The 25,784-nt window shown below is 36.2% G+C and overlaps 1 protein-coding gene across 1 annotated transcript in view; it reads left to right on the top strand.

Annotated features, from left to right (window-relative positions):
• VPS50 (VPS50, EARP/GARPII complex subunit) overlaps positions 1-25,784 on the top strand; it is a 97,952-nt gene that overhangs the window by 54,468 nt on the left and 17,700 nt on the right. Inside the window, 4 exon segments of the mRNA XM_009275716.2 lie at positions 6,536-6,654; positions 8,196-8,302; positions 16,155-16,276; positions 20,395-20,475. Of these exon segments, the coding sequence (XP_009273991.1) occupies positions 6,536-6,654; positions 8,196-8,302; positions 16,155-16,276; positions 20,395-20,475 (429 nt within the window).

The raw sequence follows: 25,784 nt of genomic DNA, 5'->3' as shown, positions 1-25,784 counted from the left end.
CAGCTTTCCGGCCACTCTTCCCCAAGCCTGTAGCGCTGCATGGGGTTGTTGTGGCCGAAGTGCAGGACCCGGCACTTGTCCTTGTTGAACCTCATACAGTTGGCCTGGGCCCATCGATCCAGCCTGTCCAGGTCCCTCTGCAGAGCCTTCCTACCCTCGAGCAGATCAACACTCCCGCCCAACTTGGTGTCGTCTGCAAACTTACTGAGGGTACTGAGAAGTAAGAGAGCGTAAAAGCAAAAAAAAAAAACCAACTAGCTTTCTGTACAAATAGAGTGTTTCAAGTACAAACTCTGCATGCAGTGATAGTTACACAGGAATTGTCATATTATGTGAGACCAGTAGTGGTTTTCTTACAGCATCCCGCTTCTGGTAGTGGTTAGGACAGACACTGCGAGCTCATGAGAGGTAATCGGTCCTGCAAGTCTTACTGGGACACTTTGTAACCTGCATGAGTTATAAAACATAAATGTGTGGATGGTTTTCCTCTATTTGTCCCAGAATTTCTCTTGAGAAAAAGGCAAAGAAGGCACCCCCACCCCAGAACCACGTTCTTTATTGTAACAGAGTACTATCGTTATCCAGGAAGTTATCTGTTATCTTTGTTGCCTTATTACCACAAGGAGTCAATGAATTCAACCATCTAATTATCCTGGGTACAAATGTCTTTTTATTCTGAATTTGTCTCTAGCTTTTGGAAAAAGTATCTGTATGTAAATGTTACTGTTTTCATACTGGTTGTTCACTGCTGTCCATTTTTTGAAGGTGTGTGAGGCTCAGTCCCAGCCAGAGCTGAAGCTACTTCAGACAGTAAGCATTAGTTCGTTAGTAAAGGATTTCCTCATGCTTTGCACGTAGGTGCTGCTATCGCTGCAAGCACGGTGGCGGAGATGGGGTTGCAGCAAATCACTGTCAGGACGCTGTATGCCTTCTCTGGTGGGGCTGAGAGCAGCTGCCTCAGCGGTTCAGCAGTGACAGGCTGTGGTCGTGGTGAAACAGGCTAGAGGGAGTCATGATCCCATGAATTACCAGGAGGCTGATGTGTTACACGTGTAGCAAAGTCCATGTTGTGGTTTCCCTGTCTTTAGTTTTGAACAGCGTCCCATTTGGTAGGCTTGCACGTTGTCAGGGACTTTCAAGGCTGGCTGCACTGTCCTCTTTTTCAAAGCTGTGTGCCAATTTAGTGTTCTCTATTAGTGAAACCTTAATATATTTTAAATTGATAAAATCTGATTTTGTGCCTGGTGAAGAACTATAATGAATTTTGGCTTTCCTTTGACACCAGAGGGACAGAATGTTCTGAGTGGAAAAAGTGAAATACCAATGATATGATTTATTACGCATTTTTCTTGTGAAATATAGGTTGGATTTACAGTAATTCATATTATAAAATAGGGGGTTTTAACCTTAAATGTAGTGGTATTTGGAGAACTTAGGAATAGTGTATAGAACTAACTTTTTTTTTTTAAACTAAAATGTAAAGTTAAGTTTCAGTTTGTTCAATGTAACTTAAAATTGATTATGGAGGATGATGCTTTTGATTTTTCTTCCCTCCTTGTGGAAATCAGTTGTGAATATTTCCTTTGTTTGACATGTTTCTAGCAACGCTGTATATAAACAGGTTTATTCCATATGATAACTTGAGTTTAATGCATTGGAAGATGGGAACTAACTGCTTTTAATATTGAAAGATGTTAAGTAAATCTGAAGAATCATACTGAGAGTGCAGATGAGGGTGTTCAACGATACTAAGAAGGCACTTACTTGGTTTTCATGAGTGTATTTGGCTGTTAACTCAGTCACTGGAATGATAAAATACTTCCCTGGCTCACAAAGATTTTGGAAAGGATTATGCACATTTACATAGAGAATTGAGGCACAGGATAGGTTAATTAACTTGTCAGTAGTTGCACAGGACATCTAACTTGGCTGGTATTAGAACCAAGGTTTCTTGTCACCCAAGTGACCCTCCAGGTGACCATTTTTTCCCTTTTCCCATTTTTCATCTCCTCTCTCCATTACCAGCTGTTCCAAAGTTCTAACACATAGAAAGAACTCTCATTAAAAAAAAAAAAAAAGTTACACCTATTTGGTTATCCTTTGCATAGAATCAGAAATAACTTGCTTAGGTAATGTGGGATGAAATTTCTACAAAGGTTTTATGTTTCAGTTTCTTGACTGACCAGTTAAGGTGGAGGCACGTTTTAGCACTTAAAATTGTTTCAGATGGAGGTTGCAAAATTTTGTTTCCAGAGAATGCAGACATGTTTCCAGATATTTCAATAAATGGCATGACAAGGACATAAGCAATTGATTTACTTGTCAAATGATCTGTAGGATGTAAGAACTGTCAGGATTTCTTTTGAGAATTTTAAAGTCTTTTTAACTGCTTAATTATTGCAGTTCTAGACAACTGAAAACGGGCCTCTGGATCCAGTCACCTCAGCTCTATATCTTGAGCTTCAGTGAGATGCTTTATGTCCCTTTTCTGTAGCTCCCTAAAATATCTTTTGCAATACAGTTAACTTACAGTTTTGTAACACTCTTCAACTTTGATGAATCTTACCACTGTCCTATGGGTTTGTTTGGGCTGATTGCCTAAACACTTGTGAACTGATTATTGCTACAAGATATCTGAATTCCTTTTAGCACTTTAAAATTTTACTGCAGACTGTGCATATTCAAAATGGATTTATAAGGTCTCTTCAGGTTGAGGTCACTATTTAATAGTTGTGAGTTACTTACTGCATACTTTAAAATGCAATATTTTTATCTCATTAAATAACTTTTCCAGCTCATTAATAGCATTAGGTATACTTAAATAAAGTATACTTACTGAAGTATTTTTCCATGTAAAAAAAAATTCTCAAAATTCTCTTAATCTATGAGGTTAAGACAGTTAATATGTCAGCTGTCAGATTCATATATCAATATGAATTGTAGTTAACAATTTGTAGTCAATTTATTATTTTACTATCACTGGACTTTAATTGAATCGGCATGTCATTTATTATATATTAATGCATAGTAAGTGGTGGTAAGTATGTTCCAGCCAAGTTACTTAAACTATGACTCTCTTTGTCCTTAATCAAGCCTGAACTCAGCTCACGTTTGAAATAAAATGAGCTGCTTTCATTATAGCTTTCCTTTGTCTGAAATGTTCATGAGGCAGAAAAAAGAATGTAGTATGAGGCACAGACTAAAAAGAAATGTTCTGATCATTAGTATTCACAGGCAAAATTTCTATCATCTGAGCTGTTTTTGCTTTGAATTTGTTTGTACTGTGGGCTTCCTGCTTTTATAATATACTGCTTTCATAGTGCTAGGCTTTAAAAACCTCCATAGCTTGGGGCTGGGGCCAGGAATTACCGTGCATGACTGAAAAAATATATTTCTTAGTGCGTTTTGGACGATTGAGAGACTGACATTACCTTAGTGTATCTTTCTTGGTTTTCCCCTCTGGAGAGCGGTTGTATCCTTTAAAACCCTGCCATTTCTTAAGGATCCTGGAACCAGACTGTCTTTGTCATACATGTCATTATTGACTTCGTGGATAAAATGGCTTCAGAGCAGTGTACACATTAAGGAAAAGTTAATAGGAAAAGTATTGTCTCTCTTCAAGGGCAAGTACATTCTGGAGCCTGATGGATATGCTTAATGCTGTGATAGTTGTGTAGGTATTCAGGAAAAAGGGTTATATCACAGAGCATCGAGTATTTGTTTTCCTTTAACCTTTTCTGGGTTAAGAAATTCACCTTGTGAAAAAAAATTTCATTATTTATGAAGTGTCTAAAGCACCTATACTACAGAGCAACCTAGAACACTTGAAAAAGAAATTGACATTAAATACTGCTTTTAATTGGAGTGGAAAAAGATTGCAAATTTCAGGTGTTTTTAAAAAAAAATAAAATCCCAATTGTACACTTTTAATATGTATGTGTGGCTTCATAATTATAAAAAGCATTTATTATCTGTGTTTGTGAATAGTATTTCTCCACATAACTCATACTCTAGCAGTAATAATACGTCTACCATAGAAATCCTATATTGTATTATATATGCTGTAGCCTGTGTTGCTCATTTTTTCCAGACATCACTTGTTAGGCTCAAACCTTCCATCCTTGAATTGAAACTAATTCTCTTGTGATCTTTGAAATGCAATTCAGCAATTGAACAGAGTGAAACAGTTTCAGAAAAATTAAAAATGCAGCTGCGTGTTTGGCGGCAGTAGTTGTCTGTAACTACTTAAGCTTCTTATTTTTCAAAAGATGCAGTTAACATCAAATGTTGTTCTTCAGTATAAGAAGGCACATCTCAAGGCAGGTATACATGGTTAACTTATCTACGCATTCACATTTTTCATATGGTAATTCTGGAATAATTTATGGCATTTGTGACACATGAAGCAAATGGTGCATGAGGCTTTCTTCCATCAAAGAGGAATTGTTTCACTGATAATTAGATAAATATTTCAAATATCAGGATCTTGTGCCTTTAACTAGCTAAAGGATGCTGTATGTTTCAAAACAAAACCAAGAACCAGCACACACAAATAAATTCAAGCGTGCCCCAAACACCTAATGAAGTTTTCTGAGAAAGCAAGGGAAAAAAAGAAAATATTTTTCATCTAGCCCCCACTGATTTATTCCCCTGTTACAGTTGAGTTGTATCATTAGAGTGTTTCTTAGAATAATACAGTGCACGGTGTTTTGGGGTTTTGTTGTAGTTTTTATTTTCCTCTATGAGGAAAGGTACATCAATTTGGGTTGCAGAATCCTGTTCCTTGCTTGCTCTGCAGTTTTTGTTTGTTCCATGTACAGTGGAAAGTTTATATGTATAGAACATACAGATATATACAAAGTTACTCTTCTTGCTGTTGACGTAGATAGAACAGCATACAGTTGAAGAAAATAAGTGCAGAAACATTAGTGAGAAAAAAATTACATAATAGTAGCCGCCTGTGTTGCTCATTTTTTCCAGACATCACTTGTTAGGCTCAAACCTTCCATCCTTGAATTGAAACTAATTCTCTTGTGATCTTTGAAATGCAATTCAGCAATTGAACAGAGTGAAACAGTTTCAGAAAAATTAAAAATGCAGCTGCGTGTTTGGCGGCAGTAGTTGTCTGTAACTACTTAAGCTTCTTATTTTTCAAAAGATGCAGTTAACATCAAATGTTGTTCTTCAGTATAAGAAGGCACATCTCAAGGCAGGTATACATGGTTAACTTATCTACGCATTCACATTTTTCATATGGTAATTCTGGAATAATTTATGGCATTTGTGACACATGAAGCAAATGGTGCATGAGGCTTTCTTCCATCAAAGAGGAATTGTTTCACTGATAATTAGATAAATATTTCAAATATCAGGATCTTGTGCCTTTAACTAGCTAAAGGATGCTGTATGTTTCAAAACAAAACCAAGAACCAGCACACACAAATAAATTCAAGCGTGCCCCAAACACCTAATGAAGTTTTCTGAGAAAGCAAGGGAAAAAAAGAAAATATTTTTCATCTAGCCCCCACTGATTTATTCCCCTGTTACAGTTGAGTTGTATCATTAGAGTGTTTCTTAGAATAATACAGTGCACGGTGTTTTGGGGTTTTGTTGTAGTTTTTATTTTCCTCTATGAGGAAAGGTACATCAATTTGGGTTGCAGAATCCTGTTCCTTGCTTGCTCTGCAGTTTTTGTTTGTTCCATGTACAGTGGAAAGTTTATATGTATAGAACATACAGATATATACAAAGTTACTCTTCTTGCTGTTGACGTAGATAGAACAGCATACAGTTGAAGAAAATAAGTGCAGAAACATTAGTGAGAAAAAAATTACATGGTAATAGTAGCCATGAGAAATACTTTTATTTTTGTAGTAGCATTTGACTTCTTATTGTTTTCTTGAAATGTTTGTGCTTAGTCAAAATCGCATTGGTCTCTAAGAGGTTAAGTGATTGAAAGACTCTCTAGTAGAAATGTCTTTTGGAGTGTACTAAAATCAATTTTACAAACAACTGGAAGTTGGTTTTTGGTATGGTTTTTTTTTTTAAATAAATGTGTACAATACAAATAAGTATTTTTGTGAAGCAATAGTTTAGTCCTTCTTGCATTAATAAGGATTGTGTGGTGTCAGGTTTTTTTGGTTTATTGCCATTGTATGGATACATTTTGAGGTTTTATTACTGTTTTTTCAGGTTGTAAAGCAAATAATAAAAGCTCAGATACATGTGTACTTGATACAGCAACAAGAAAGCAAAAAAAATTATCAGTAGCTGGGAGAAATAGGATGATACAAATATTTACTCTTAATCAAATCTAAGAATAGAAGTTTGTTTAGAGATGCACTTACAAATGGCTTTGAATAATTTGCCTGCTGCATTTTTAATGAACATTGTCAGCAGCCTTTCAACCAGCAAAGTGATCTGTATCCTGATCAAGGTAAAAGCCAAGAAGTGACCAAAATGCTACGTTAAATGAGTGACAATATTATAAGGAAAATAATGGCAGGGGGGTGATTTTTTTTTTTTTTAAAAACAGTACTAATCAGATGAACAAGAAAAAAGTGCATATCAAGAGTATGATAGTGACAGTGATGTTCCTGAAGAGTTGAAAAGAGATTATGTGGACGAGCAGACAGGAGATGCCCCTGTGAAAAGGTAAGTAGACTGTGTGAGTCCTTGGTCTAATTTACATGCTTTTCATCTCAGTACTCTAATTAGTTCATTTTCTGTTTCATCTATACTCTACGACAATGGAATAATAATCAAATAATCTTTATGCCACCTGCACAGTTAGAAAGGCTCAGCACTTAGATCTCTGGAAGGGGAAGGGGGAGGAACATTAAACTGCTCATCATTATTGCAGAAAGAAACTTTGGAGAGCAAGATTTTGAAGGAGGATAAAGGCCTTCTGAAGCAGGTAGTGGAAAACTGATTAGCAAGCGTTAGATGTTAACTGAAGGTTCTTCTACAACTGCTGTTATGCATACGTATAATTTTTGTTGTGTCAAAAGCAGTTGTTTGCAGACAAATTGCTTGAGGCTTGGGCTTCTGCTTTTGCAGAACAAAAGTAAACTTTTACAGATTAATAAAAAAAATATTCTTCTGTAGCTTGCGGGCAGTCATTTGGAATTTTAAATTCTCTTTTTCCTTAAGAATATATACACACATACCCCCTATAAACACATGATTATACATATTATATTTTGATGAATATATATATATTCTCACAATATTTTATTTTTATATATTCATCTAAACAATAGCCAACTCTGTAGCCTTTAAAAGGATCTGAAATACAAATTTCTGTCTAGGACACTGTACTACTTAGATGTCCATTCAGACTTTGTGAAACAGGCTAACATTATTTGTATTTAGAGGATTGCAGGAGAACTAGAGAGCCATGAGTTGGGTCAAAGCAGAGGAATGTTTTTCTACAAAATAACTCTTCAGGATAAAATATTGTTAGCATAATTTCATAGGATACATCACATACACTACTTCATTTCAAAGAAGTGATGGGAGATATGGATAAAAATTAGTTAATTGGAACAAACCACAGTCACTGTCCATAGCTTTGTGCTGTGGAATTGAAGCATTCTGCATTTTTGGAAGACTATCGTTTTGAGGTATGGCAGCTGGCAGGTTTCTCTTATAGAATCACAAAATAGCTCGAGTTGGAAGGGATCCATAAGGATCATCGAGTCCAACTCCCTGCTTCTCACAGGACTACAATTTATGAAAAATTTAATGTCCCTTCAGTTTCATCTTCCTCAAAATTGTTTCCATTTCCAGATAGTTGTTTTCAGCTGTAGCTTACTAGTCTGCCCTGTTTTGTTGTGACTTGCATTGTTTTCATTTTCTTTACTTCATAAACTATGAACTTGAGTCAGAGTGGTTAAAATGATTGCTGAGGCCAGACAGAGGCCTGCAGAACTCAAGCCTTGGACTACAACTGAGAAACTCCTTTCTCTAGCACAATTTTATGTAAATTAGGCCAGGCTTCTCTCTTTAAATGTTAGTATCCTAACGCAGTTATGCTTTGGCATAAATAAAATACTGCGCTAGAAGACATACTGTCACATGAAAGAATCGTAGAATGGGGGAGGAAGGATTTCTTGTCTACTAAATTTTACTTGTATGTCCTTGAATATACTAGGTAGTCACATTTGGTGTGTTTTGTTTTGTTTTCTTTAAAGTGTTTCTCGAGAAACTCTGAAGAGCAGAAAGAGATCAGATTATAACCTCAATAAAGTGAATGCACCTATCCTAACAAACACTACACTGAATGTAATAAGGCTTGTTGGTACGTAGAACAATTGTAGTTTTTTATATGTGTTTTATATTTTAATGCAAACCTATGGATTATAGCAAATATGTTAAATGAATTTTAAGGCTTTTAAAAATATACCTAGTTGGGCTCTATTTCCACTCTTTGAAAATGTTAATGAAATAGAAATAAAGCACTAAACCAAAATACTTTTTTATTAAATATAACCAAATTTGTCTATCTAGTGAGTTATTTTTACGTTGAAAATTAATCTGCATGCGTATATTGATTTTAACCAATGATGGTGGATCATTTGTCTAAAATATTGAATGTGTAAAAAGAGTGGAGATAGAAAGGAAATAGGTAAATGTTTTATGTTGCTAATGTGTCTTGGTGGGTTAATGCTTCATTTTAAAGTAGTATAGTTAGAAAAGTAAGAACTTAAAGATTGGGGGTTTTTTGCCCTTTCATTACTCAAATTCTCACACCCAGAATAACTATTTTTACCACATGGTAGGCAACTAGAAGAAAAGTGCCCTCTCATACTGGTAATTTCAGTAACTGGAATGCAGCCTAGTAATCCCCGGGGAGTTTAGGGAATCTCTATCCTCGGAGGTGATCAAGACGCGACTGGACAAGCCCCATGAGCAACCTCATCTCCTTTGACCTGCTCTGAGCAGGAGGTTGCACTAGATGACTTCTGGAGGTCCTTTCTAGCCAAAAGTTTTCTATGAAAACACTCCCCTCCAGTTCTAGGTGTAATAGGATTGATTTTTTGTGATTGTGACTTCCATTTGATTATCTAGATAATTGTACGATAGCAATTTCCTGCTAATGACTTTCATTTTATTTATAGATAATGGGAAGTAACTACCTAAATTTATCTGGTTAGGCAAAAGAGAGAGGAATTCTGTACGTGTTATATTAATGAAGTTTGTCTTCAATGTTTATGTGCTTGGAAATCATTGTGGTACTTCAGAGTAAGCTGTTTTTAAAAGAGACTACTCCGACACCTGGTTAGTACCTTTTGCTGTCTTAGAGGGCAGCATATAGATCAGAAACTAGTTTTCTAAACCGTTTTTGCAGTTTTTTTTCCTCTTGGAGCATCTACAACATAGACCTGAAATAAGAACTGAGATTATTCTATCATAACTTTTCTGGTATTGATCTGTGAGTTAGGTTAGAGAATTTTGTTTACTACCTTCTAGAATAAGGTTTTGCTCTAAGAAAAGTTAGGATTGAATCTAGAAATCACACATGGCACTTTTATGCAATCCACTCGGTCTTCCTCCAGCCTCTGCCGCTGCCCCCCTGCCCTAACACAGTGTAAGAGTAGGTGGAGCTGTAGTTCTAGTTTTCCAATTTTACATAGGGAGTCTTTATATTTGTGGATTCTGGCCATAACCCCAAACTTAAACATTATTTGCAAAGCTCATATATATGCTTTTTCCCCTTTCTGGAATTACATTTAATTTTCAATATTTCTGCTATTGGGGGTGTTTTATATTGTTTCTGTAATGACTGATAATAGCGTTATTTGGAACATGGAATTGAAAAGGGACCTCCTGCAGCCCCTGCTACAGGAAGACATGCCATTTAGTACTGCCTGTACACATGCTTGTTTTGAGCTCCAGCTTAAAAATACTTTTGTTTTGTTCCCACCACTCTATCTAATAGGAATTCTATTCCAGAAGCCTTATCAACTTCATGGTTAAAAAAAAAAAAAAAAAAATCCACCTATTTTCTGCCCACTTGATTGTATGCCAAAATAAACTTTTAGGTTTAACAGATCGTCTTGTTCTTTGATGCATACTGCCCTGCTGTTTTTGCAGAAAGCAATCCTATTTCCTCTCAGTCTTTGATTTGCTAAACTAAATGTGCCAAGCTTTTTCATATCCTCTGTTTTTATCCACCGGAAGCTTAAGTCCCCTACTTCCTTACCAGTTCTTTTTCTGCTCTTGTTATAGACTTATCAAAATCACGTGCAGTACTTTGGATGAGATCTCACTGCATTGTGTCACTGTTGTATCGCAGCATCCTGGTCACAAGTTGCCTCCCTTTTGCACTTTGGATTTCTCACAGCTTCCTTGTACTGGCAGTTCAGTCCATCTGTAATGAGCTTGTACAGCCAGCAGGTCCTTCACTTTCCCGTTTTTTTCCAAGGGATGAGCTGCCAGTTTATAGTAGAAAGATGCATGTTTTTAATGAATTGGTCCCCAAATGCATGGCTTTACATTTTGTACTACTGAAGCTCATCCAAATTTTATTACAGCAGTCACAAAGGTCCTCCAGTTCCTCCTGTACATTATGTCAATCCTTTTCCATTTTGATGGTGCCTTCTTATTTTTTTCCATTATCACACTCTTATTTTTCTGCCAGAGTCATTAATGAAAATATTAAAGAAGAGGCCAGCTGCTGGGAACTCCACTAGTAGCTTTTCCAGATATCTCCCTTTTCAACACATTCCATTCTGTCTTCTCTTTTATTAAACCCTTACTCATTTAAAAAAACTCTAGCTTCACTTGTTTACTGTGCAATATTGATAAATTAATACTTTGACTAAATCTTAATTTTGCCTCCGTCTTTCTGCTTCTGTCACTTCCATACTTTCTTCAAAACTGATCTGAAGTTCTGCATCCTACAGGTTAAAGCAGTGGATCAATAGTTGCTTGGATGACTATTTTCCCTCTTCTTGAATATGTTTTTATTTGCTGTTTTTCAATCGTAGCAGTACAACCCATGCCTTGAGTGCTTATTGCACATACAGGTTATTACATTGATTACCAGAATGGTGATTTCACAACCATTTTTTATTGTGTCCTGATTCCTTTGCTTCTGTAGCTTGACTGTTTTCAGTCTTCTCCAGCTCATTCTCAGTGTGGCTGAAAGTGGCCAGTTCAGTTCTATTAGTCACCCGGTTCCCCTTCTCCTCATTTTTCTCACTGTCAGTATCGTTGTCCCCAGCGAAAACCAAGGGAAACTATTCATTCTTGCTTTTGGGCTGTCTTGTTTGTCTACACTTTCTGTCCTGTCATGTCTCCCCGGTTTGGTTTGCTTTTGTTAGTCTTCTGTAATTGGAAAACTCCTGATTTTTTTTACCATCTTTGGAAAATTTAGTTTTGGAAAGACTTGTGGTACTTCTACCTCTTAATGTAACTTCCTGAGTGAATAGGTCTGTTTTTCCCCTTTGTCCTTCTCCTAGTCATTCTTTCCTTCTAGTTTCTTTGCAGTTTCTCATGTTTCTAATATGCAATGACCCCACTTCACTTTCACCTTAATTTGTATCTTTTTTGAAGAATACCTACCATTTGATATCATAAATCAAACAGGGTTTTTTTTCACCGTGTTTCTGTTAAATGTAAACTGCATATTACACCTCTGGCACAGAAGTTGAAAATGCCTTCATCTTTTGTCATAACTTTTGGCCTTAGCATACAAATATTTCATTCATTTCTACCAGACAGCATTCCCAGGGGCATCGGACACATTTCTTTAACTAAGGGTTAATGGCTACAGAAACAAGAAACAATGAAGATGCCACCATTTAGTCCGACTAACTGATTTGTTAGTTTTTCTTCCCTTCTTATCTCTCCTCTTGTCTCTTCAATCATCCCTATAAAACGTGAAGATAAGCACGTTGCTGCTGGGCAGATTTAGCTGGGCATGACGCTAGGTTGTGGGAGATCCAGGTTTGATCCAGTCCCCTGGATTATCCTCCTGCAGGCAGGAATGCTGTGGAGCGTGCCTGTCTTTTAACAGCAATCTCTGCTAATGCCATGGAAGGCTCCAGTTTGTCTCACGCTGTCACAGATTGTCTAGGAAAACGCCATGGTACTTAACACTAGTTTCAAGGAGTATAACTGAGATGGTTGTCTAGGATCCCTTCATGATCAATGGAGAACTGTAGGTAGCTCCAGAAGATGACAGAGTTTGTTGGCTGTCCTTGGATGTCTTTGCCTGCATGTCATCGCATAGATATCTTGGCACTTTTCTTCTGGAGCTGCTTGCCCTCTGCACAGGAGATCTAGGCAACCAGTGTGGGCTAAGGGTCTAGTTTTTAGATAAAGTTGCACAAAGTGAATTGCGCATGCAAGACCAGCGATGTGGCACCTCAAAAAATAAGCAGGGGCCTAACGTAGTACAGGGGGCACTATAGATAGGTCCTATCTACAGAAAGCCTGTACTCTTTTAAAGTTCTATTCCTTGAAAATAAGGCTCCATTTTAAGAGACATTTGTTTTGGTAGCTGTAATGTGAGGACTTAAGCAGTTTTTGTCCCTGCTACATTTTGTCACTGATAACTCCTGCCTCCTGTATGTTGCATCAGCATGACTTTGGGGAGATCTAGATGAGTTCCCTGACCTTAGTTAATGTTGTGGTTTAACCTCAGCAAATCATAAAGGAAACTAGGTTTAAAAAAGGAAGTCTGGAGTGAGATGAAGATGCGGATTTAAATTGCCCAATCAAGTAACAGAAATTGTTGCTTCACTTTTTAGGAAGGGATGTTATGCAAGTAGTAGTACTCACTGAATGGGTATAACAGTGCTCATAACCCATTTTGAACTATGTCTGTGTGCTGTATGCTTTGTATGGAGGCTAGATGAATAAAACAAAGTGTAGCTTAATAAGTATAAACTACATAAATGAGTTGCTATGTATAACTGAAGTGAGAGCTGCTATAACTTCATTTAATTTGAATTTCAAGTGAATGGTTCAATTTACCTGTTTTTCCCTCAAGTTTATAAGCCAGGTAATTATTCTTCTGTTTCCAGTATAAAGTAACCATTAGATTAATTTATAAGGCTAATTTTTTCCTATCAAGCCATTGTGTGTTGACTTAAAATGTAAAGAAAGAATGAACCTGTGTTAAATCTATATGGAATATTTTGACCTAGGTTCTATACATAAACAAGAATAGTTAATGACTATGCCATTTTATGTATTGCTTGGATGACTTCTTATTTTAATTAATATCATTCTGACTTAAGAAATACCCATTAAACTATTTCTTAAGTTGGGTTTTTTTAATACCTTTTTTTTTGCCTCATTTTTGCTTTTGTTGTGAATGTTTTTTGGGAAGAAACTCTTAGATTTTTCTTGATTTAAAACCCATTAACTTTTAAGAAAATGATAACGGTGATGACAAATCTCATGGCAGAAATCTTGTAGCTGAAGTGACTGGTCATATAGCATAGAACCTCATGGGACTTAAAACCAAATCATACAGTCTTTCAAAATATATAATTGCAATGGGCTTTTCACTTTTTCCTTCAAAGTGGCATTTTAGCTCCTAATGTATGTCATAGGAAGCTGCATATTTGGGATTGTGAGGCTCCCTAGGAAATGATTTTACTAATGACCATAGATATACTAAAACTCAAATATATATTATTCAGGAGGTTGTGTATTTATTTACCTTTTTGGTTTTAGTGATCAGTTTTATATAGGTTAGTCTGATAGAGAGTACTCTCTACTTACTATCTTTAAGGACAAAAGAAGTGTTGGAAATAATACTCCAAAAGAAACCTGGCAAATGTCCAGCAGTTTTAGCTATTAACGGAGAGCCTCTAGGAAGTCAAGCTACTTTGAGTTGTTGAAACTCCTAAGCAATGTTTTCAAGTATTTCTGGAAGTTTCTAGCCCGGCATGGGTTTGGGCTGTTAGTGCTGTTTGGAAATGTTCTCAGACGCTCCTTTTCACCCAAAATAGGAACTTTAGTGCAACTAGGTAACAATGTATAGAAGTTAAAAGTTGGCATCCTGTTAGAGAGAGCAACTAGGAGGAAATGTTCTTGGAATGCTTGTCAAGATGCTGAGTGATGTAGTAATAGAGAAATGTTCTTGGCATTGGAAGATTTTTATAGGGACAATACTTGCGCAGTGTACAGAGCATAGCCCTTTGGAAAAGCATAAGATACTGCCTGAGACATTACCTTGAATATTCATGCCAACTGCACAGATATTTGGAAATCTAACTGTGCAGAACGTGACACATCACCCTTATATAGTGTATGGGTTGCAGATGAGTTTAAAAATGTGTTTATCACAGAGTAAGTGGAAAAAATCAGCCTGTGACAATACGGAATATTCAGGTAGCACATATGGAGGTGACAGTTGCTTTGATTAGGGCACTATCCTTTCCCAAACGTCCGAAAATTTCCACATTGGGCTGTGCTAGAATTAGCTACATTTGGTTTTCCCTTTTGGAAGACAAATAGAATTTTTTAAGTCTGCTTTTCAGTTTGTTCATAATGCTGTAGATCAAAACATTGATAATTAAGCATAGAATTAACAGTTGGGCTAAACTGCCAAACATTAAGTATTGCAACCTGTGTCAAATCTCCAAAAATAACAAAATATATGCTAGCGTGTGTTAGCAAACTGGGACACGTGGATAGTATTCAAGCAGGGAGTCTAAGCTAGACAGAAACCTGGAAAGTAGCAATGTCAGGTTATTGCTTGATTCTTACCATACTGCTATATCATCTTACCATGTATGTAGCTATATCGTGTATTTGTCAAATTAATGTTATCTTTACTGACCTACACAAGTAATTGCTTAAAAAAATTCAAATAACTCCCCCTGATACTAACAGCTAATTTTGTTTCTTTGTTACTCAGTTTCTCTGCATAAAACAACATTTTCTGTATCAATTAGTAAATTACTTTGCTGGGCACAGCATTAACTTGAAAAACAGTGTTGCTGACTACAGGAAAAAGAAATTATTTTAGCACCCTCATGTAATGTTTGCCAACCTGTCACATCAAAACATGTCTGGAATATGACAATTTGTTAAATGATCTGCTATATCCTACATGCTGGGTGGACGGCATTTACGTTTTGGTTCAAAAATTGCTGTCTGTTACTATAATAACCCAAAGCTTATTATATATTCTTTATGTTTTTAAGATGCTAATAGGGCAAGCAGTATGTCATTTTTGAGCTAGCCAGCAGGAAATGTAAGGTATCTGCAATATTGGGGTTTTCATTAAGTATGCTTCTTGTATGACTCTATGAAAAGAGCCATGCCCTATGCTGGAAAACAAAATAACTAAAAACTTTAGGCCCTGTGAACTAGATCTGTAGGGAAAAATTTATTTCTGAGTCCAAATCCTATGATCAGTTTGACTCAGCTAATATATAGATGAAGGTCCTGAGTTTTTTTTAAATTTTTATTTTCCCAAGTCAGATGCGCAACAGCAGAGAACAGGAAGGAAGAGAAGGAATTATTCTTCTCCCTGGATGTGCCAGGGTCCTGGTATCCTCCTTTTCTGACAGTCTATCCCTCTAGAAACATTTCAAACATACATCTTAAAACTATTTAGGTTTCTTACCCAAGGATAAAAGGGTAGGAGAGCAGGAAATGCTATGTTGCTGATGTGAAACTCATAATTCCTAGAGTTGTTGGATGAAATCCAATCTTGGACATATGATTTTTATACTGTGCTTTTCTATTGCTTGAAAAATATCCATATGAGCATGTATAAACACACACTAATGCATATAATCTTCAGTGGCTCTATATATCATTTGCTAGAGGCTACTTCAGGGGATTATTATTTTTTGGCTAAATGAAGCTGAAACTTGTAGAGGATCCAGAAAGTTGTATATTTTGAATTTGGTACCAGAAGGCCAAGAATGGTTCAAGACATTTTGATATGGATTAATAGCCACATTTGGAGAAGTCCTGAGGCATTCGTGGTGTCTTAGTCATCATATTTAGCTTTGTTTTTAAACATCCCAATCTCTAAAATATTGCTAAGTTGTTCTTAATCAGTATTCAAGGCTAAATAATAAACTTTGTAAAGCTGGTTTTGTGTTGGTCAAACTCAGCGCTGCCTTTGTAGCACTTATGCTGAGGAAACTGATCTTTTGTATTTGATTTTTAAGGGAAATACATGCAGATGATGAATATTCTGAAACCAATTGCATTTGATGTGATCCACTTCATGTCCCAGCTCTTCGATTACTATCTGTATGCAGTCTATACGTTTTTTGGCCGAAATGACACGGTAGGTAGAAACATTATTCATTTCCAAGTGTCACTGTACATGCAGAATGAGAATACAGAGGAGATCTCTTTACTTAAAATACTACCTAATATGTAATCCCCAGAAAAATTAGTGGTAACAGAATGGATTTGAATGCAGGAGTAAGAAAAGGCTGATTAAATCAGCAATAAGGGAAATAAGCACTGGGAGCATCATTACCACTGGGACATGAATCCTATTATGTTTTGAATAGATTCTGTACTCTTTTTCCAGCAGTATTTGAAAGGAAGGAAAGACAACATGAAATACCTAAAAGTAGTGGCAGAAAGTGGGGAGCAAAGGAGCAGTCTGCGGAAGGAGAGTGGTGGTTTAGAGCATAGAGAGTATGAGTTGATTTAATTTTCCTATATGTATTTCTCTAACCTTGATAAGAATAGCAAAAGGAAGAGGAGAAGGGGGCCATGAAAGTTAAGTAGTAACTCAGATTTAAGAGGTTTGAAATACGCTTTTTCAGATCTGGTATTCTTCTGTCAAACTAATTGCATTAATGAAAACAGGGGTTTTTGAGTGATCTTGTAGTTGAAATAAATGCTTGTTGGCAATGTCGGTACATAACATAGATCAACTTTCAACAGAATTGTCTTAAAGCACTTATGAAAAGCTGCGTGTAAAAACAATTTTCTCCTCTCTTGGCCCCTAAATTACTCCACAAGTATTAATATCATGGGGTTCCAAATTCATCATCTGTTGGCAAATTATAATGGATTTTCAGACTCAACATATGGTTCTAAATGGTTTTGAGCTGTTCTCTTTGGCAGGACAAATGTATTTGCAATTTGTTTGTGTTTAGAAGATGGGTGGGGTTTTTTGGTTTTTTTTGTTTGTTTGTTTTGTTTTTTAAGATAATTGATTTCCATTGGCTTAGTCAGCTGCTCTGGTATTCACATTGTGTTGCATTTATTTTTATTTTTTTGCATCTCCCGTTTTGTGTTTTTAAAGCTCATACTGAGTTCCTCACTCTCTACTTCTAACAGAGAACAGCACAGTGCTAGGCAGGTAAACATTATAGCAGATGGGTGGTAAAATTGTGATGTTTTTGTAGCGTGCCTAATTTTTGTTTTGACAGATGATTTTCCATGGGAAACATAACATAATGCTTACAAAGGGTCTATGAATGTAATAAACCCTCTTGTAATGCTGCTTAAATGTCCTCACTCCCCATAGTGTTTATAAACCTTTAGAAAGTAGAGACGGGTGACGGTATGTGATTTAGACCACTGAGAGTGTTCCTGTTTTATTTTTATTTACAAAATAGCATCAGATGGGATTCTTAAGGAAGTTATATTACCAGCATACTTTTAAGTGGTTGAAATTCTTTGTGAATATTGTGCTTATGTTGTATGTATGAGTTAGTACACACATAAGGAGTGTGATTAATTGTACAGAGTTCATTGCCAGTTCAGTGAAAACCAAAGGTTTAAAATATACATGTTGAGTTCTATGTCCGGTCACGGTGCTAAGTCATTGCTCTTTCCAGACTTCTTTAGAATGATTACCCTGTGTAGTCAGTATTTGGCTTTCTTCACTGCCAAGAGTTGCACACCATTTTGCTCTTTCAAAACCTTTTTAACTTGTGGGATGCAAGTTAACGCTGCCTTTCCTCCTTATCTCAAATTACGGAGCAACCTAACATGAAATTAAAAGGGATTGCCTATTTTTAATATCTACTCACTAAAATGTAAGACATTCATGAACATCCCACAGAGTAGTCTTAGCAGAATAAATTTGAGGTGAGTTGATTTTTTTTTTTTGAGAAGACATAATAATTTGTAAACCAATGGCCATTCTTATGGAAAACACTTAATTTGTATTTTTTTTAAAACTATAAGAGGAAAAATTAAAAGGGATTGCCTATTTTTAATATCTACTCACTAAAATGTAAGACATTCATGAACATCCCACAGAGTAGTCTTAGCAGAATAAATTTGAGGTGAGTTGATTTTTTTTTTTTGAGAAGACATAATAATTTGTAAACCAATGGCCATTCTTATGGAAAACACTTAATTTGTATTTTTTTTAAAACTATAAGAGGTTATGTAGAATTGGCAATGAGTAAAATTATTCTGTAAATTGTCTAATGCTCTGCTTACTAGCCTTACTAGGTCATCAATTTGTGGAATTGAAATATCTACCAATTTGCATATAGCCATAGCAAAAACTTCCATGAAGCAAAGCAGTTATACTGATGAGTGACATGTTCTCTGTGAAGTCATGAGGTTCTGTCTGTGTGGAAAAATGCTGAGCAACAATCTCTTTGGGTTTTGTTTGTTTGTTGTGGGTTTTTCCCCCTCATACATACGGATGCCCAATTCTGACTTCAGGCTGTAACTGGTTGCCTGATAAATCTGGAGTTCTTGATATGTAATGATTTATGGAAATTTGTTTGGTTTTACATTCCTTTTCATTCAGATATGTTTCAAATGTGAAATTGCAATTTTTTAGAAAGAAATATATCATTATAGCATAAGTAAGTGAAAGTTACTGATAGCTATTGAAAGTTAGTAGTTGCAAGGCAGAAAGACAAAGCATTAGTGGCAGATTGTGTGATGTGTAGTTTTGATGGTGCAGGTGCAAATTTCTTAAAATGAAATTTAATGGCTGAAACTTGCAAATACATTTTTTTAATATATATATTTTTTTCCTTTAAGCAGGGTATTTTTTCTGTTTGTTCTTACCTTAACAGGGAGAATAGCCAGTCTTGAATTTGCAGTCCTTATAGCCATGTCTTGAAAAACTACTATATGATGTTAAGGAGGAAAAAAAGAGAATTAAGGATGTGTTTCTTAAAGGGGAAAAAAGTTGTTTTCTTTTTCGCCCATATACCTGCAAAATCAAAGGCAGTTCAGAACTGATATTTCTACAGTAAAAATGTGAAGAAAAATACAAATTATTTTTGTAAAAAAGCTTACTTCACCTGTGGAAAAACAAAGGCGCGAACACTTCTTTTTATCAAACATGGACACTAGAATAGTGATTTATGTCTCCTAGATCAGGTTCTAGATTTCAACAGAGAGTACTTCCAGTGGGAATTCAGCTCAGATGTAAATTTTCATTGAATATATAGAAGGATTGGGGCAGATGGTCATCTTAAGTCAGAAACGTTAGATGCAGTAAATGGGGACTTTAATTATACTTTTTTGTGTTTAAAAGGAGCAGATGGGATGACATGAACTTGAACACTTCCTTCCCTGATTTAGTGCAGTGAAAGGAAGTCTAATAATACAGTGTACTACAGTGCTCTAAATATTGTCCAGTAAATTGCCTTTTGGTGTGAATCACATACCAGAACTGTATTCAAATACTTCCAGATTCTTGATGTAAATGTATGTTTCTTAGCTGTCCCATTTCCACTTCCTTTTTTGTGTTAGTTTGTTCTTTGTTTTTTTAATTGGAAGTAGAAGATAAGTAGCTACATTAATTACGCATGTCGAATCAGACCCTCAGCTGGTATAATTCATTGCATTTACCAGGAAATCAGTGTAGCTATATTGATTTATCCCAGCTGAACATCTGCCCCATAATACTTCTGAGCCGTGAACATGAAGATGGCACATTTTTCAGGTAGATCTTCATAAGCATTAAGTAATAATGGCTGTTTTATAAAGATCGATGGGTATAATTTTACATATGCAAGTTAGATATTTAATAAGGAATTACAAGAAATTTTATAGCTTGAGAGAGAAGTCAAGACCATTTGGCTTGGGTGTGGTGTGCATGCAAGTCTCAGTGGGGGCATTGTGGTGCACCATTCTGGGCTCATTGCCCAAATGAGAAAATCTAGAGTCCTGCACCCAAATACAGTATTATAACAGTAAAGTGTACTGGTTATTTATTGGTATGAGTGGTAAGCTGTCATCTTCATGAAAGGTACTCAGGTCATTCTTCACACCAGTGCAGTGTTGAATGCTGTGACCTCTGTTGATTTTCTTTTCATTTTGTATGGTTGCGATTACGGGCTAAAACTTTATTGTAAGTAAATTGTAGCTTGTGTTTACAAACTGAATTTTTGCTGTATCACTGTAAAGTTTGGACCAATGGGGTTTTCCTTTCCCAACTTAAATAGAATGTATTTCTTCCAGTTTGAATCAACAGGACTGGGCCTCAGTAGCAGCAGATTACGCACCACACTGAACAGAATCCAGGAGAGTCTGATTGATCTGGTAAGTACCTGGATTTTGTTAATGCTCAGTGGAATAGAGGTCTGTGTAGGAAATTGTGGCTTTCTGATTTTTATCTCTCTTCATATTCAGTGTCTGTAATGACAAAGGCTTAGTTTCATGGCATATCATGATGTAGATATCATTATCGTACGAAATACTTGTTTCTAATATACAACAAAACTAGTTTAACAGGTTTTGCTAGATGTAACAACAAAATTGTGTATTGAAATCTTATAATGTATTACAGTTCATGTAATAGAGACATTCCAGTATTATCCTTATTAAATGAGATGTTTTATTAAAAAAACAAAAATAAAACAACACAATAGATGACTCATTTTTCTTCAGTAAAAGAATAGCAGAACAGTAAGCCATCCTGAACATCAGTCACCTTACAAGTTAATAGAAGTAGTACACAAGTCCTTCATTAAGTCATTTCTGAATTGTGGGGAACTTTCCCTGACGTGTTTTATAGATTATATCCCATTGACCACTTCATGAGTTATTTTCAAAATGTGAAAAGTAAATATGGTGCTTGTGTCACACTGGTAGTAGATAACTGTCCTTCACATCACATTACGAAGGGTAAACAGGAGACTTCAGGCAGATGTCGTGGATTCAACCAAGCAGCAGAGTTTATAAAGAAATATTGCTAAGAACTATGCAAAAATGGAAATTTGTAATTCTTTATTTCCACCTAAATATAAAACCCTTGAAACATTATGAAGAAATTTCCTAAGAGTATCATAAATGGCTTGTATAGTAATTAATACCATGGATGCTGCAGGAAGGATTTATTTTCTAAGGCTTCTGCCTTAGAAAGAAGGCAGATGCTCTACTCCAACTTTCACAAGAATTAGGTACTCCACAGAATTGTATTTTGCCTCTTTATAATTCCTTGAAGTATTATATCGAATCCTAAACTATTCTTACATAGAAACTTCTTAAAGGGTTTTGGGGCCATTTCTTATAGAGTCAGTAGAGGGAGCATGAGTTAACTAATAACCCCAGGCCTCTATAAAACAGAAAAAGGCTAGTCATGTTGATATTCATCTCAAAGGCAGCGTATTCAGAAAGAAAAATTGATTCTAGGAAGATCTCTTACATAGAAACTTCTGAGAGGGTTTTGGGGCCATTTCTTATAGAGTCAGTAGAGGGAGCATGAGTTAACTAATAACCCCAGGCCTCTATAAAACAGAAAAAGGCTAGTCATGTTGATATTCATCTCAAAGGCAGCGTATTCAGAAAGAAAAATTGATTCTAGGAAGATCTTGCAAATGAATCGGTTAAAGATTATGGAAAAATGGCAAGTTACGGAATTAATTTTTTAAACTTACTCTGTAGTCACAGTTCCTGACAGTGCTTTACAGTCTTGAATTTTTTTTATCAGTCAAAATAATTTTTAAAAAATCATTTCTAGGAGTGAATTGGAAAAATAACAGGACTTCTTTTTCTTCCTCAGTCATTTAACAATGCTGTTAACAGATAATGTTAGTGTCAATTGAAATTAATAGCTATGTTCCAGGTAAGATTTGAAAGGAGGAAGAAATCTTAGCTAACTACTATTAACTTAAAGGCATTCCATGAAGTTTACTAATATCTTACGAACTTATGCTGGTCTTATGCTATAAATGGAAGTTTTTCACTTTTTGATTCATGAGGAAGAAAAAGTCTTCTGGATATTTTTATTGTTTGCTTATTTTTAAGGGTTTATGAAAGTTGAGATTAATCTCTACTGTGTCATAAAATGGGTATTTCTTGTGATTGTATGGACTGTTCTGGACTGCTTTCAAAATTCTCCTCTCTCATCTTAGATTATGGTACATTGCTTTCTGAAAATATTCACGTTTGTGTTGTGGGGTTCAGTCTTATGGCCTGTTGGGAATTTTGTTTTTTTGCATTGTCTTCTAGTCATGGTAACTTTATTAAGGACTACCATTTCTGTCACATTTCAGTTCCTGATGGCAGCATCTTTCAATATTTTATTTTCATAAAGATAGTCTGAATCTGATAGTTCTGAATCTGTGACTAAGGCTCTGCCAGAATTGCATGTAGATCAGAATAGTTCCCCTAATCTGTCAGTGCCTGTGAAAGTTGAGCTCTATGATCTATGTCAAGACTCTTTAGTAATTTAGCCTGGGTCATTCCTAGCTTTCCTTTTGGACTTTGTCCATTCTTTTTTGAAATACCAAGTGGATGATGGCCTATTTATTCTATATTTATTGTCAGGAGAAAGAGGAATAGTTGGAGGGTTTAGAGGCCATCTCCTCCAGCTTTTTTACAAAAAAAACCCTCTGTAGTTCCTGTTTGGGACTGAATTAGTGCTGTCTAATTTACATCGGATACCTTTTAGCATACTACTTTATTATTCAGCTGAATTTTAAGCTTCCTTTGTGAAGGAAAAAGCAAAGTGGAAGGGGGCTTCCACTTCTGGCAAAGTAAAGCCAAGCTGCTCTAACGTTCTTTCTCGCATCTTTGTAGCATCTTCTGTATGAAGAGTATGGGGGTCTATTGGAGGCATTCCCAATAGGACCTTATGGAGGTGCTCTATTCTAAGTTTATACTTCCCTATTTTTACAATGCAAGAAGTGTGTGCCCTTTTAATATACGCTGTACTTACAGTATACTCAGCATACCTGAGAGAGAAGTACTATCCTGGTTTTCAATTGGACCGCTGAGAGACAGAGTTGTGTTTCTGACTCACGGACACTGAGCAAAAAGGCTGCAGCAATTTAAAGCGGTTCCTCTCCTCTTCCCTGCATCCCTCCTCATGCATTGCATACCCCCTGCTTCTGCTGGAGGGTCCTTGTCCCCTCTAAGCAGTATTCAACTATAGCTGAATCACTTCTCCTGTGTTCATAGCAAATGAACACTTCATCGCAAAGCCAACTGTACTTTATAAACTGCAGCAGGTCCACCTGCAGTTTAGATTAATGTTTTAGACTGTGAACGGGAAATAGCTGAGATATGAACACGTGTTCAGTCGTGTTAACTTCACCACAGGGCAATAATGTGACACCTCAGCTGTGATACATATTATTCAATGTCTGTATGCTGCTCCTACACTGGTATAATAATAAAAATTATAGTAAACAAAAAAAACCCCAAGCAATAACCACCAAACCTCTCCACTTCAGTTGGAAGTATAAGTGCCCCTCCTCCTCGTATTTATGATACAAAAACAAGTTTGTAATTCCGATGATTTTTTTTATTTGGATGTTTTGTATGATGTAATCAAAATGACAATGATGAAGGGACTTTATGGTAACAATGATGAAGGGACTTAACTCTACAAGATTTAGCAAGCATGTTCTTTAGGCGCTACTGCTTTGAATATGCTTCCTATTTAAAACTGTTATAAATATACCAATAATGAGGTTTTGTCCAGCTATGGCTTTTGTTAATCTCTGCACTGTCAATATTGATACTGGTTTAAGTATGGTCTGAAATTTCTTTTGATATATAAATGAAATAGGTTTAGTTAAAAAATAAATAAAAGGGGCCTACCAATTAGCAAAACTGTCTTTATTTGCTTTCTTACAGTAAGTTATGTGGAAGTGTGCTGGGAGCTTACAGTGATTAAGTAACCAGTTTTCTGTGCCTAAGCACAGTCTTTGCCTTAAGGAAATACTTGTAGGCTAACTAAAAAGTATAAAAAATACAAGCACTTTGAGTATTTGTTTTAAAGTAGATTAGGGTGCAGTTTCATTTCTGAGAGGTAAGAGAACAATATGACTTTCGAAAATTTGTTTGGCTACGTTGTACTGAACTTCGTATGTGTATCTGAACCTCATATTCAGGCCTTTCCACAGCTAGTTCAAAATAGCTTCAGTACAGATTTCTGCTATGCAGCAGCTTCAGAGCTAATAATTTGGATCCTCCAGAAACAGCGCTCCACAAGCTGTGTTTCATTCATACCAGCAGGATGTATTGAAAGGAAAACACAGAAAGAGAAGAGTGAAAAGGGGAGGAAGAAGTGCTATTGTTTCAGTCTCGCTTGTAATGCTAAGGTGTGGTTTTGATTAAGCCAAAGACATCGAAACAAGTGTCTGTTTCTGAGCTGCCTAGGTCTCCTCACTGACAGTTCCCCTGAGTGGGATATGTAGAGATACCTACACACATTCGGTCCTTGTGTTTGTCATTTCTAACAGGAATGTGTTTTTGCAACTGTAATGTTGCTCATGTTAGTCCACTGAGGCCAGTAAGCCCCCAGGTAGGTACAAGGCATCAATCAGATTGATGTGATCTGTGAAAATTGGTGATTCGGAAGGGAAATTTCTACTTCTGATTCCTTGCTTTGTCTGTCTCTAAGCAGCTTCCTTATCTTCACAACATGTAACTTAGTCACGGTACTGTCATTACCTAGATGTTGTTTATGAATGTCCTGTGTATGCAAATAGCTGCCTTGAGTGATACTGCTGCTTCCAAAAGTGAGATTTTGGGGGCAAATAACCATGGAATACTCATAAATATTTCATTGCAAACTGACTTGCTCAAGTAAAACTGAGATTAGAATGAAGTTTGTTATTGTTACTGTGCCTTACAGCAGTAGAAAATAAATCACTGTGGTAAAGTATATAAGCATTGCAATGCAATGTATAGAAGAGTAGATGGAAGGAATCACTGGTATAAAGAAGTATTGGTTAATGTATTATAGATTCTGTCTTTATTTTAGCTTTTGGGCTCTTTCCCCATAAAGTATGTATCTTTTAGCAGAGACAGTAGGTTAGAGATTGATGGTGCAGAGATGGAAAATGTAGATTTTTCAGCTGTACAAATAAGATAAGGAATGATAGGAGGAACGATTTTTTTTCTTCATGCCTGACTTTCCAACGCATTTTGGCTTTGACCCTTTGATGCTGTGGAATGGTACGGTTCAGTTACTCTAGTCCCAGTTCTGGAAACAATTCAGTTTTACTTAAAATGTCACAGCACAGTCCTGCATTACTTAGTGTGGACATGTACCCTGTTATGTCCTGGTTTGGCATACCAAAGGCAAGCTCTGGAGAGGCTAGGCTGTGGCATTTGTTACTTGACATGGCAGTCCCTAGCACAGGATGCTGCTCCTAAAAGACATAGCTAAGCTCCTCACTGAAATGGTAGCTGTGAGCTGTGATTCTTGGTGAGGTTTTGTTTGGCCAAAGGTAATTTCTGCAACTTTTACAATCCTTGCTTGGTCCCCTGCTCCTTCAAAGAAAAAAAAAGCCTGAAGAAGAAAAAAGAAAAGACAATTTGTGGGTTTTTTTCTTCCTCTCTTTGAAAAGATTTGTACAACATACATAATGACAATGTTTAAGGTGTTGTGTGAA

The sequence above is a fragment of the Aptenodytes forsteri genome, unplaced genomic scaffold, assembly GCF_000699145.1.
Source record: "Aptenodytes forsteri isolate BGI_AS27 unplaced genomic scaffold, ASM69914v1 Scaffold172, whole genome shotgun sequence".
Taxonomy (NCBI): domain Eukaryota; kingdom Metazoa; phylum Chordata; class Aves; order Sphenisciformes; family Spheniscidae; genus Aptenodytes; species Aptenodytes forsteri.
This window is presented reverse-complemented; position numbering and strand designations above follow the sequence as displayed.